The sequence below is a fragment of the Oryzias latipes genome, chromosome 16, assembly GCF_053564925.1.
Source record: "Oryzias latipes strain Hd-rR chromosome 16, Olatipes_Hd-rR_3.1".
Lineage (NCBI taxonomy): Eukaryota > Metazoa > Chordata > Actinopteri > Beloniformes > Adrianichthyidae > Oryzias > Oryzias latipes.
The window spans coordinates 34,118,190-34,132,004 of record NC_136252.1 but is presented as its reverse complement, the minus strand read 5'-3'; the positions used below and the strand labels follow the sequence as shown (position 1 = coordinate 34,132,004).

Sequence of the window (13,815 nt, the reverse complement as noted above, 5' to 3'; positions counted from 1 at the left end):
TTCATCTGGAATGAGGAACGCAGATGAGGAGACTGTGCTGGAATGAGGAGAGTTCAGGAGTTTGTGAGGAGAAAAAGGTTAGCAGAAGTTGTGCAGGACATCCACAAGATGTTCTGTAGGACAGTGGAGCTGAAGGTGGAGGTCTGAACACATCGAGGAGGAGGAGGAACAGGGATGATGTTGGTAAAAGGATGGAGCTGCCAGAAGGGAAGAAGGTGGATGGATATAAAGAGTGAGGAGGATGCATTTGAGAGGATGAGATGGTGCTAGATGATTTGATTTGATGATTTTGTGACGCTCTGTCACATCTGCAGACAAACTAACAGTGAAGACTTATGAAAAGACATGGTGGAGGTGCTTCAGGGCTGCTTTTAGCCTCAGGGTCTGCTTTTATGGTTCTCCAGGAATTGCCAAAGACGGGTGACCTCCTTCAGATCATCATCTGTGTTTGATGTTTGAGTCGTTTTCATCTCTGAAGGCTCCAAATTGAAGAAACTACCCTGGGAGTGTCTGCAAAGATCCCATAAAACGAGCTGCTGGAGCTCCATCAAATATTAACAGAGTTTCAATGATTCCTTTATTATCTCCTCAAGCAACAGAAATACTGTCCCACAATGCTTTGCAGCTGCAGCTCCAGTTCTCATCCATGTGAAGAACAAAAGGCTGAACGGGAGCAGCTTCTGCAGCATCTCAGACACCTTCTCCCTCAGTTATGGGTTCAAGAACGTCGACTCTAAAGTAAAAAAAATAAAGGAAAGATCATTTATGTATTTAAAAAGTAAAAAACCCACAGAAATCTGATGAAAAGCGTCTCTCACATGAAGGATTTCTAGTGATAAAGACAAGAAAATACCACAAGTCTTCCAAAAACCAATAACCTTAATATCAATTTAGGCAGCAGGTTAAACAAAAAAATGACGATAACGATTAAAATCCTTGATTGTTTAGGGTGGATTCGTTTAAATCAAAGCCAAAACTCAACATTTCACATTATTTTGTTTTTATTCTGATGTTTTGACCATTTTCTCCCAGGAAATTGTTTTATTTTTAGTGAATTTTTAGATTTCTATAGACACAATATGATTATTTTGTTTCTGTTTTATTTATATCTTTTAAGTTTCATTTTGCCAGAATTCTTGCTTTTAAACAAATTTTACTCTTTTCTTGTAGTTTCGGGCCAAAACTTCAAACTCCAATCTTACATCTGTGACTTTTGATCTTTTATTTTTCATTTTATTTTACAACAAACCTCTTATTCTAGAGTTTGGACTGCTTCATGGAAAAAAAAAGTTCCTTCAAAGTGTCTTTATTGAGGTCAATCTGATATTTTTGGTATTTAAAGTTTGATTTTCAGAATCTTATTGGAATTTTGTTTCTCTAAAATATGTTTTTTCCTCCTGACACAGTTCTGAAATGATCTGCTTTGACAGTTTTTGACGTTCGACAAACTTTGGTCCTCAGAAGATGTGAAAGTCTGAACGCAGAACGTTCATCTATAAAGTCATTTTGATGATTTATTTAGAATCTGAGAGTGTTTTCACGTACATGAATGTCCTTCTGTCTGACTGATCTGCATTGAAGTTCAGGGTCCAGGAGGTTCTGGGTTTGGGAGTCTTTAGTTACCGTTTCAGCCACCAGGTGGCAGCACTGCGTCACCCGAATCTCAGCTGCAGGTTTGGAGACAGAAATTCAGTTCTGTCTGTCAAACGTCTGCTGGACTGAGGTGGTTCTGCTCCAGTGGACCTCAGGATCCTGTTTTGAAGGTCTTCAGTCAAAGCTCAGGGTCCTGTGAACGTACGGCGCACAATCATCATTTTCAGATTCAGTTCCAGATTCTGGCTCCTCGGAGACAGAAACTCTGTCTAATTCAGCAGAGCATCTCACTCCGCCTCTGATGGTTCTGTGGACAGCCTGAGGGGATCGGTGTGTCGTCTGGGTTTGGGTCGCGATCAGAAACACTGGTAATGACGCTCTGCCCCCAGCGGGGCAAAGATAATGTGGTTCATAAACGCCACAGGGGCAGGAAGATGAGTGTCCGCTGGAGCAGAAAGATGAAGGAGGAAGACGCCGCTGGATGTCGGGGTTGGAGAATTGTTAATCTGATCCGTTCTGCAGTTTGGTTCAACTTTAACAGAAAAATAGATAAATAAAGATAACTGAATTCTTAATTGTGAAATCCCAGGATTGAAATATAACAGAAAATCACCTGAAAAGTAACGTCTAAATACTAAATTCTTTGTTTTAATTCTACATTCTAAGACAAAAAAAATCCCAAAACTAAGTTAGTTTGGGCAAAATAAAAAGCTTAAAGCCCAAAATAAAAACGAAGTTTAGCTTCACACACAAAAGAAGTTTGTACAAACATCCACCTCCTGTGTGCAAAAATAACAGGACGCTGGTTTTAAAAAGATTTCTGTCCTGTCGGTTCAGCTGGACGACACAGAAACAGCAAAACTGAAAACGCAGAGTGGTGCGATGAGTTAAAGCCAAAAAAAACAACGTAGAGCTGCACAGAAAAGAGAAGGAATTGTGTGCAAATATTAAAAATAAATGAGAATAATAAATGAGAAATTATATAAAAATTTCCTTGGCATTGGAGGATGTTTTTGTTCGCCACGCCCACATTCCTCACATGTTCACATTGTATGTTCCTGTTGTTTTGTTCATGTGATACACTTCCATGATTTTCCAGAAAAACCTGTGCGAACAGCGGAGAACATTTCCAAACTTTAACCCAACACTCTTCCCAATTAGCTTCCCGATGATGGTGGAGGAGTTAGGAGGCGGCGCATCAACATCTGCAGAAGGTACCAAAGGGGGGGATTCAAGATGGTGGTCCCCTCTGAAGGTCAAAGGTCAATGAAACGTTGGTAGTAGGCCTAACCGGGTGGTGTGTGTGTGAACTTTGCTTGAACATTTGGTTATTTCTCGTACTGTAAGACAGGAGATCTGTGAAAAGGATCTGGTCCTTCCGTCCAGAACTGCTGCTGCTGCAGGACTGAACCATTTCCCGCTTGGAATGGTTCCTTCCATCCGCACCGACAGTCAACAGGAAGAAGATCTTCTCAAAAAAGACGCACGGACACACGGACACATTAAATATAAATCATTTTATAATATACAAATTTTACAGATGCAACCAAAGGAAAGCTGACACACTGATGACGAAACGTTCTCCCATCTGGAAGGCGGCGGCGGCGGCGGCGGCGCATGATCAGAGGTCCCCAACATTCCTGATAGGAGAAACTTCAGACACAGAATCCCAGAATACCTGTGAGCGCCCAGAAGACCGCCCACTGCCATGTTCACAGCACAGAGAGGAAATGAGCCGCCATGTTTGTTTACGGCGGCGCCGGACGTTTGAGCTGAGAGGAGACACGAGGAGACGTTCAAGCGCCTCCTCATTCCCGCCAACACTGCTCCTGCACCTGCGTCCGCTCTGAGAGTGGACACTAAAATGTCCCGCGAACCCTGAAGGGGACTGAGAGGGGGGTTGCTGTGGGATTGTGGGGCAGATGGCGTCCTAAACGCCACGGCGGCAGGAAACACAAACCAACTCCTCCTTTATCTGTGTTTGTAGAATCCTGATTCTACAATATTAAATTCTACAAATATTAAATAATATTTAATAGTTGAGCTTAAAATGTCCTTTCTGAGTCTTTATTTCTCTTTGTTTTCCTCGTCTGAGCTGGAATCTGGATCTAAACTGGACGGCTGGACAGGTTTACGGGTATGAGGGGCTGTAAGCTAGCAGGTAGGAGTGTAAACAAAGGGATGATGGGAAATCAGCGGATCGTTACTTCCGCATCAACAGTCCCGCCCACAGGAACTATGTCTTAAAAAACGGCTTAAATTTTTAAAATTTGGGTTAAAAACAGCATCATCAGGATTAAAAGAAGACAGGAAACACTTTGAAAATAGATCAGAAGATGAACTATTTGAAACAGGATTTCTGTAATAGTGATGCGTGTCTTTGTTAGATCTGAACAAAAACAAGCTGAAGGCAGCTTTCCCTGATTATTTTAAGCCTTTCTAGGAAAATTTTACATAAAATGTATATTTTGGTTATAGTCATGTAAATATTTAACTACCGGTTTTAATTAACTTTGAGAAACCCCCTTTTTGTGTCCAGATTTAGTCAAATTTCCGGTGAAAAAAGGATCAAATATCCACAATATTTCCTGGTTCATCACATTTCAGTGTCATCAGTCCATGACCCTTCTCTGACCCTCGACCTCCTCAGTGATGACTTCATGCGCCGCCGCCGTGCATTCAGAAGGGCCGTGCCTCCCCCTCAGCGGTGAAACCGACCCCAGGAGGAGGAGGAGGAGGCGCCGTTCCAATGGTCGTGAGCTTCAGCGGAGGCGACGCAAAGCCCCCAGCAAAGTAAAAAACATAAAACATTCACAACGAAGTCCAAAAACACAACAGCTTCATGAAGGGGGGGCACAGCCCCGCCCCGCCCCCCCAGCTCTGAACTCCAGCGATAAAAGAGCAACGGCAGCCAAAGCCCCCTGTGGGACGATAAGGAACACAGAACATTTAGATCACCAAACGCCTCTAGCGGACACGTCTAACGGCGGACTGAAGCCATTCACAGGACACGGCTGGACGGTTTCAGCAGCTACTCTACGCACGAAAACATTCGCCTTCAGACACTCAAGCAAATCTCTGTGGCGACAGACTGGACCGTTTATGTCCAGGGAGCAGAATTTCCCATCATCCTCTGCTGTAAGGACAGCTCTCTGATAGGAGAAGTCCTTGACGTGTTGAGGTGTCTCGTTGTCGATACCTGCCCCCCACCCGACCCAAGAAAAGTGATTATAAATGCATGATTACAGGCAGAGCCCCCGCTGGTAAAATCCATTAGCCAGCCACTTGGAGCTGTGCGCCGGGAATGGCGCCACCTGCCTCCCGCCGGGACGTCCGCCCCCCCAGGCGCCCTCAGAGCCGGAGGTAACAGAACCAAGATCTCCGTGACGGACCCAGACAGGCACTGTCAGTTGTTCCTACAAACGTCCGTTTCAGCTGCTCTCACTGAAAAACTGCATCAACGTTTATCTCTGCCAGTTTCAGGAAAAACTATGGCAGGAAAAGAAGTCCAAAATAATGAGTTACTGTTTTCACGGTGTTGAGAAAAGGGCTAAAGCGCAACGGTTAGGTTCCCACAGAGGTATTACCAATATGGCAGTCTCTAGTAAGAAAAAAGCTAGAAATCCTCATCAAATATCTATAAAACTGTTTCTTACATGGTTGCTATGGAAACCGAACGATTTAGTTTGAGATAAGGGAAGGAAACTTGGTGGACATATTAACCAGCTCCAGTGAAGCGTAAAATCATATGGTTGCTATGGACCTCAACAATTTATAAGGTTTCTATTTTGAATCAAAGGCTGGTTTAGAATGGTCCGGGCAATTCAGGTGAGTGTTTGCACTCAAAGTGGGGCCATCGCGGCGCATGTGGGGTGTACACCTTATGCAAAGTTTGGCGTCATAGTAGTGTGACTACAGCAAAAGTGAAGCTATCGACAACAACGGAGGTCAACCAGATGCTTTTTTTTTTATTCTTAGATTTTGGTACTTCGTATCTATTTAAAGGCGTTTGAGAGAAGATTGCGGGCGGCAAAGAGGAATACAGACGAAAATGTTGCAGCTGGTTCGACCTTCTGCCAATCAACGGGTTTCATTGTGTGATGACAGTAGTTCCACCCCAACCTTTCCAATTTTCTATGGACATACAACCAACGGGGTTCCAAAGACGGTACGCTTTGGACCGGCTTAATGAGTCCATTTTATAATGGAAACACTCAAAATATAGGATCGGTCCGGAACGTACCGGACCGCTCAGTGGAAACGAGGCTTTAGTGGGATTCTGCTGTAGTAGAACTGGAGGAATGGCTACTTCTTTCTGATGGTAGCTTTAGACGCCTGCCAGCATCAACCGTTGTCATGGATACCGCTTTACATTGTTCCCAACTAAATCTGAGTCTGTGTGACTTTTTCAAGCGATTCTCAAATCCTTAATATTTCAAGGCGGTGAACACATTTTTAACACGTCGGACAGATTTCCATCCATATGAAATATTTACAGAATATTTCTGGATAAAGTAATTCAGGGGAAAATGAGTTTTTAGTTATGACTCATCACTTTAGCTATGCTTTTTTGTCCTCTCTCCACATTTTACATGCACTCTGCTAAACATCTCTGACAGAGAAATTGGTCTTCGGTGGTCCTGATTTAGAGACAGTAGCTTCTTATTTTGACTCCCAGGAGAAAAGAAAAGAGGCAGAAACGAACTTCCTCATCGGCGTGTATGAAACTCAACTGAAAGGTGTGCCTTGGCTTTGAGGTGCAAACATTCAGTGGAACTTCCTCCGTCTCTGACTTGGCTTTGAAAGCGGAACATTCTGGATTGAAGGTGAGCTCTCTGCTCGCCACCGACGCCCGGTGAGGAGCTCTCTTTGAAGCACTTGGCGGCTTAGAGCTCAGCATAAAAAAGTAACTTCCTCCCACTTTGGATTGCCTGTCGCAACAAACGCCCTCCCCGCCTCCTCCACTTCTGTCCTGGGGGAGGAGTCGGGCCTGCGTCCAGCCAGAGCTTTATCTGTATGGAAGTCCGTGGCGAAGCCAGGAAGGCGTCATCCTTTAGCTCACCGGCGCTGAAGGGGATCTAGCGCCCCTTTGTGGTTGAACAAGTAATTCTATTCCTTCTTTCTCCTCAGGAGGAGAAAAAGTCGATCAAACCGAGTTCTCCAAGAACCTGCCGGATCTGCTTCCTTTCCTTAGCAGGTGGCTGCAGGAGCAGGCCTCCATGGGTTCCTCCCCAGCATCTGCTGGTACATTCAGCGTGCGTGGTGGTACAGTGGACCGCGCCTAGCAAAAAAACCTTCAGAAGGTCTTTGGGGATCAAACATGATGGATGGATGGATGGATGGAGGCGGGGCACTGCAAAAAGGAGCTGATGAGGACCACGCCGGAAAAAAAACAGTCAGGAGGGAAAGTGGGAGGAGCTAGGCATGCAGCTCAGCCACTCCCTCCACCTTAAGCTCCGCCTCCACAGAATCTCCTTTCCTGCTTTCAATCTCTTCACGTTCCTTTTCCTCCTCTTCTCCTTCTAAGCCGTTTTCCATCACGATCTCCTCGTCTTTGGTTTCACTCTGCTTTTCAACTGTTGCCACGGTTTCACTCCTCTCCTTCAGCTCCTCCCCCTCCAGCGCCACGGTTGCGACTTCTTTCTCCACTTCCAGGCTGTTTTTCTCGTTTCTGCTTTCAGTCTGTCTGTCCTCCTGCGACTCCTCTGCTCCTCTGTGAGTTTCATCCGCCTCGGCGGTGGCGGCGGCGTTCGCCGTTTCAGCCTCCTTCTTGCCGTCTTCCTGCTTTCCTGTGTTGTTGGAGCTCTTAGGATCTTCAGCGTCCTTCTCCCCTTTAGTCCTCTTCCTCTTGTTCTTTGCAGAGTCTTTGGTGCTGTTCTTGTTGGACTTGCTTCGGGTCTTGAAGATTAATTTCTGAAACAACAAACTGTTAGTTAACGAGGTTTAAACGACTTGTAGCTGCATGTTATTGATTTATATCTGTTTCTTTTTAGTTAGTAATAGATCATTAACAAGCTGTTAGTTAACAGCTTTGAAATGACTATGTGAGATGACATAGAAATGTACCTTATTAGAGCACAATAATGCATGAAAAAGACTTTAGCTAATGAGTCATACATGACTTTATAACTTTTTTATTGTTTTTTTAACTATGGCTTATTAATTAGTAATAGATCATGAATAAGATGCTAGTAAATTACAAATAATTTAATAATAGTTTACACATATCAACAATCACATATGAATTAACTGTCAGTGAATGAGGAACAGTTGGATCTTCAGAATACCAATAACTAATAACTAATCATTAACTAAAACATAAACTCACACTAATTTCTTATTGACCAACTCCTGGTCTCTAAAAATGTCTTTTGAGTAACATAAGTTGGAAAAGTTTTGATCCCTAATGCCAGAGAAAGTTCAAGGTGCAGAAATGTGATCTTCAGGTGTTACCAACATCTGCAGGAGAAGACAGGACTGATGGAGGAACTCGAGGAGGAGGTACCTTTGATTCTCTCCTCTTTCGGCTCAGGACGGGTCTCTGCAGGAACACGATCTGTTTGGTGGACAGACTTCCGTCACTAAAGGGTTTGGAAAAGAGAAAAAAGTCACAAGTTGAGTCCGGTACGTAGACGTAACCTGGTGTTTGAGGACGGAACTGAAGAAATGTTCAGGGTGAGAAAAAGTCCTGACCTGGGATCTTAAAGCTTTTCTGTTTTTACATGATTCATGCATGTTGTAAAAATAGGAGATCAAGTCCTCTGGGAGCATTTCCTAATTTATGGTTTTGTTCTTTAAAGAAAAACGCGCTGCCATCCCTCACAGTAAACTCCTCCGGGTAAAATCCTGCCACACCAGGCTGTCGCTGAGGCCATCCATCAAGATAATCAAATGACTGCTGCTGCTTCACTCTCTTATCTGACAGATTAAGGAGAAAGACTCGTATTTGTAGCTCCACCTCTCCTCCGCAGTCATCTGTCAGTGTCGTTTCTTTCCTCTCATTGTGAAGAAAACGCTCTTTCCTTTTCAGTTCCTCAAATATAATCCCCCACGTCACACTCCTGCTTCTGAGAGGGATAATCTGCACCAGCTCTGACAGATTTATGGAGGCAGGAAATGCAGATGTCGTTCGCACAGACTCACATCGCGTGACCGTTTCCTTCCACCTAAACAGCTGCCAGTTTAGGTTTCAGCGCCCATCTCCTCACTTCTGACAGCTCTGTTAGGGGTTTTTTGTGGGGTTTCCTCCGTTTCCGCCGCCGTCAGCTTCAAACCCGACACAGATGAGGGTCCGAAGCTTCTCAAAGCTTGGCGGCCCGGTTCACCTCTCTCAAAACGGTCGGCTTACGATGGCTGCAGAGCCCGGAAAGCCCGCCGCAAATCTACCCCCTTCTGAACACGGACAGAGCTCTCCATCTAAAGCCCTCCAAAGCCCACCAAGCTTCCCTTCCTTCCTTCCTTCCTTCCTTCCTTCCTTCCTTCCTTCCTTCCTTCCTTCCTTCCTCCCTTCCTCCCTCCCTCCCTCCCTCCCTCCCTCCCTCCCTCCCTCCCTCCCTCCCTCCCTCCCTTCCTTCCTTCCTCCCTCCCTCCCTTCCTCCCTTCCTTCCTCCCTCCCTTCCTTCCTTCCTTCCTCCCTTCCTTCCTTCTTTCCTTCCTCCCTCCCTCCCTTCCTTCCTTCCTTCCTTCCTTCCTTCCTCCCTCCCTCCCTCCCTCCCTCCCTCCCTCCCTCCCTTCCTTCCTTCCTTCCTTCCTTCCTTCCTTCCTTCCTTCCCTTCTCCCTCCCTCCCTCCCTCCCTCCCTCCCTCCCTCCCTCCCTCCCTTCCTTCCTTCCTTCCTTCCTTCCTTCCTTCCTTCCTTCCTTCCTTCCTTCCTTCCTTCCTTCCTTCCTTCCTTCCTTCCTTCCTCCCTCCCTCCCTCCCTCCCTCCCTCCCTTCCTCCTTTCCTTCCTCCCTTCCTCCCTCCCTTCCTTCCTTCTTTCCTTCTTTCCTTCCTCCCTCCCTTCCTTCCTTCCTTCCTTCCTTCCTTCCTTCCTTCCTCCCTCCCTCCCTCCCTCCCTCCCTCCCTCCCTCCCTCCCTCCCTTCCTTCCTTCCTTCCTTCCTTCCTTCCTTCCTTCCTTCCTTCCTTCCTTCCTTCCTTCCTTCCTTCCTTCCTTCCTTCCTTCCTTCCTTCCTTCCTTCCTTCCTTCCTTCCACCATTCATCCATCGAGAACGCTGGACGGCTGCCTTGACGAGTAAAGCTGATAACCAACTGGCAGACAGGCTGCAGCCCATTAAAGCAGAGAGAAGTGGATGACGCAGAAAGTGACAGGCCTTCTCTGAGCCCTGCAGCCAGAGCTGATGCTGTGGAGCCGCGAGGAGCAGAAAAAGCCTGCAGTTCATTCGTAGGCGTGTCTGAATACACCTGTTAGTGGTTATAAAAAAAGCAGCAAAGCAGGAAATGTTATAGAATAAGAACCAGCTAAAGTTTTAGTCCCAACTGTCCTTATGGGTGGATACGGGCTAAAAAATGATCAAAGCTGTACGCGGCACGGAGGTGAACCCCACAACATGTAAAGGTGTGGTGGGGGAGACACAGGCGTGTCACACAGACTTTTCAGGTATTCAACCCCCCAAATCCTGCGCAAGAATCCCGTTGGCTAATGACACGTGCGCACTCCTTGCTGCAGTCTGACTGTTAGAACTGAGCAAACTAGGCAGAGTGTAGTTTGTGGGGACGTCCTACGGGTGCATAAGCATCACGTGCACAGCCTGTGCATGCAGTGCTCGTCAGTGAGGAGCCAGCACTACAGTGTGTGGTAGGGCCGCCGTACGACAGCCTCACCTGTACGTCATAAGCGGGTCCAACTTCCACTATCTGTATGAATAATTCACGATACACTTATCACACACACAACAATGGTACATTCCATTTTTGTCTCTTGAGGCTGCCGTTCGAGCCCTCAAGGGAAATGCAAAACACACCGGCGATGACCTGTGGGCCACATCCCACCGCCACCGCGTACATTTGGCATATTTTCTGTGTATAAAATTTCGCCCTTTCGTGATCCATGCGTGATCTACGTAATTCATGAGTGTTTGCTGCGTTTATCATTTGTCGATGTACGCAGATGTCCGTCAAGGATTTCGGCCGACGGGCGTCTTTTGCGTGAATTCAGCTTCAAGCTGTTCAAAATCTTTGGTCGATTGACAATTACACAAATCGCACCTAATTGTGTGCAGTTTTTGTGAGATGCACATGTAGATTTGTGGCGTTCCACGTTTGTTTGACGGCCTTTTCACGCATTTACCACCAATGTATAACTTTTATATTGCGCACACGGAGCACTTGTCACGTTAAAATAACATAGTTGATGCTGTTAAGTTGAATTGTGTGTTCTTTGCGTGTTCAATTGTCATTGGTGGTAAATGATGTAAATGTATACTTCTCTACCACAGCACTAAAGCACCTTTCTACCCAAAGAGTTTTACAGACATTCACACACTGATGGTGGCTCCGGTGCCGAAATCTGGCACCAACGTCAACCTCCAGGAGCAGTGGCGGCGCCCTTTTAGGTTACGGCTAAAGATGGAGAAGCTAAACTTTCTCTGAACCTCCCTGCTTCTCTGCTGTTCACAGCTTCCGCCGCCTCTGCAGAGACATTCCCATTCACCGGAGCTAATGGCTCCAAAATGTAATTACCATCTGCTTTAATTGAACGCTCGCTCCGACGAAGACAACCAGAGTTAATGTTGCGAGGAGGAGCGGCCCATTTCAGACGCCGCTCACATGGCTGACGCCTCCCCCGACCCCTCCGCACCAGACGCAGCTTGGAAACCGTCAGACGGCGAGCCCCGATCGTTTGCAAGCTCCTGGTTGAGAGCGGCGGCGTCTCCAGAAAAAACAAAGTGTAATGACGGTTGCTAATCTGAAACAGATCATCAACCGTTGTTACCGAGCGTGTTTCTGAGGAGCGCGCGCTGTCTTGTGCGGCGTGTAGATCAACTGATTAATTAGCCGCACTGTGATGTTGTGTTGTGATATTTTCAAAAGCGGGATGGGGGGGGGGTTGAACAAAACAAAGGATAAAAATAGTGAAGTTATTATTCACTAATTACTGTGAAAAACATGGTGTGGGCGGAGCATACACTGTGCCAGGTGAAAATACTGCATGTACATGTTTGCAGAATTCATCTGAAACTTTTAAAAAATATATTTTTAGGGTTTATTCAAATAAATCTCTTTATAAATTCCTATTTCCAGCTGATGTTCAAACCCAGAGGAGTTTTGTGGATATTTTGATTTTCAGCTCCGACATATGCTCTTATGTCCTAATCGTCTTTAAAATGTGAGAACACATGTTGGATTTGAGTGCAGACTGAAGGATTTCATGGTTCTGTAAAGGTTCTTCTTGCTGAGAACCATCACCACTCTTCCTAAATGCTGGATTATTCTCTCTTTATCTGGAACTTGTTGACTTTCTGTTTGTAGGAGCTTCTTTCAGAGGCGGTCTTGGCTAGTCTGACGCCCCGGGCGAAACACTGGACGGCACCCTCACCCCACCCTGACCCCCCTTTCCAGCCCCGCCCAAAATAACTCAAAGCCTGCATACCATCAAACACAAAAAATATTTATATAATTGATTTCACTTTATTAATCACATAGGTAAAATATATTTGTGTAGTTGAATTCATGAAAAACACAACATCAATGGGGGACCTTTCTGTGTGGAGTTTGCATGTTCTCCCCGTGCATGCGTGGGTTTTCTCCGGGATCTCCGGCTTCCTCCCACCGTCCAAAAACATGCTTCATAGGTTGATTGGCAACTCTAAATTGACCATAGGTGTGAGTGTGAGAGTGAATGGATGTGTGATTGAGGATATTCCACCCTGCGACAGACTGGCGACCAGTCCAGGGTATCCCTTGCCTACGCCCAAGTGGCCGGGATAGGCTCCGGCAACCCCGTGACCCCAAAAGGGAATAAACGGTTAAGAAGATGAATGAATGAATGAAAATGAATTCACAATTAAGATCTAGTGTGTAATGTAGTTCACACTTAACACGCATCAGTTTGTGTTTTGTTTTTGAAGGCTGGTTTTGGTAAAAAATGCCACATTTTTCTGTTTTTTTTTCTTGAGCTGAATACAACCCTGACATCAGTTATGAATGAATAAATCCACAACCTTGAATGGACTTTTCCGTCTGTCTAAGCCCCTCCTCCGCCTCTCTACCTGTTGTCCTCTACCTGTTCTGCCGTCAGCGCAAAATACTGTCATGACAGCAGCACGTTGACACGAGAGTGGGGCGCCCTAGCGCAAATTTCCTTAACTTTACGGGGAAGTGGGCAGCTCTAGTTTAGGAAAACTAGGGTGGATAAAAAACTAGCAACGGTTTTATTTTTTGGCCGCCTCCTACAAGATAGCGCCCTGGGCGATCGCCCAGATCGCCCATAGGAAAAACTGCCACTGGCTTCGTCCATAAACCTGGACTGAGGGAAGCATTGAGACTCGCACCGCCAGGTCTCTCTGAGCAGCAGCTCAGATGTTCCCATTTACAGGACATACGACCAAAAAGAAACCTTAAACATTAAATCCAGAATCAAAAACCAATTTCCTTCCATCAAACCGTCGTCTCAGAAAATGGAGAATTTGCTCAATTTTGTTGTCTTTTTATTGTTTTAACCCTGGGGAACCCAGGCTGCTGTTTACTGCTGCCCCCCACAATGAGCAAACACTTTTTAATTTTTACTTTTAAAAATTGTCAAATTAACTTTTAAAGCCCAGAAGAAAATGATTCTTGGGTTCTCCAGGAATATAAATCATAAAATCCTATTCTTGGTGATATTATTTTAAATATCAATCAAAAGTAGTTCGATTAAATGGACCCAGATTTGCACAAACCTCAGTTAACTTAAAGCAAACGTACAAAGCTAAACATCAAAAATTGAAAGTTTCAGATCGATATTAGAAACTGCTGCAGTCGAGGCTCAGTTGAGGTTTTTTATCATGAGAATTTTGGACAAAACTAACTTCTAAAGTTGTGTTTTTACTGTTCTTATACGCCGTGACCCCAATGTGGAACCAAGCTGGTTTAGAAGATGGATGAATGGACTAAAGTAACTCATAAAGACTTATTTATCCCATTTCTTCTAATGAAACTCACTAAGACAACTTTAGCTGAACTTTGATAGAAAAATGTGAACTTTTATACTTCTGAGATTCTGGGAGCCGGTTTAGCTCGTGCT

General features: G+C 45.3%; 1 protein-coding gene across 6 annotated transcripts in view; it reads right to left on the bottom strand.

Annotated features, from left to right (window-relative positions):
* Positions 1–3,091: 3,091 nt before the first annotated feature.
* rftn1b (raftlin, lipid raft linker 1b) overlaps positions 3,092–13,815 on the bottom strand; it is a 263,821-nt gene continuing 253,097 nt past the window's right edge. For all 6 annotated transcript variants that reach the window (XM_023964740.2, XM_023964742.2, XM_078933636.1 and 3 more), the window contains 2 exons: positions 8,099–8,174; positions 3,092–7,506 (listed from right to left, as the gene is read on the bottom strand). In XM_023964740.2, the coding sequence (XP_023820508.1) occupies positions 7,012–7,506; positions 8,099–8,174 (571 nt within the window). In that variant the 3' untranslated portion in view covers positions 3,092–7,011. The remainder of the gene's footprint in view (positions 7,507–8,098; positions 8,175–13,815) is intronic.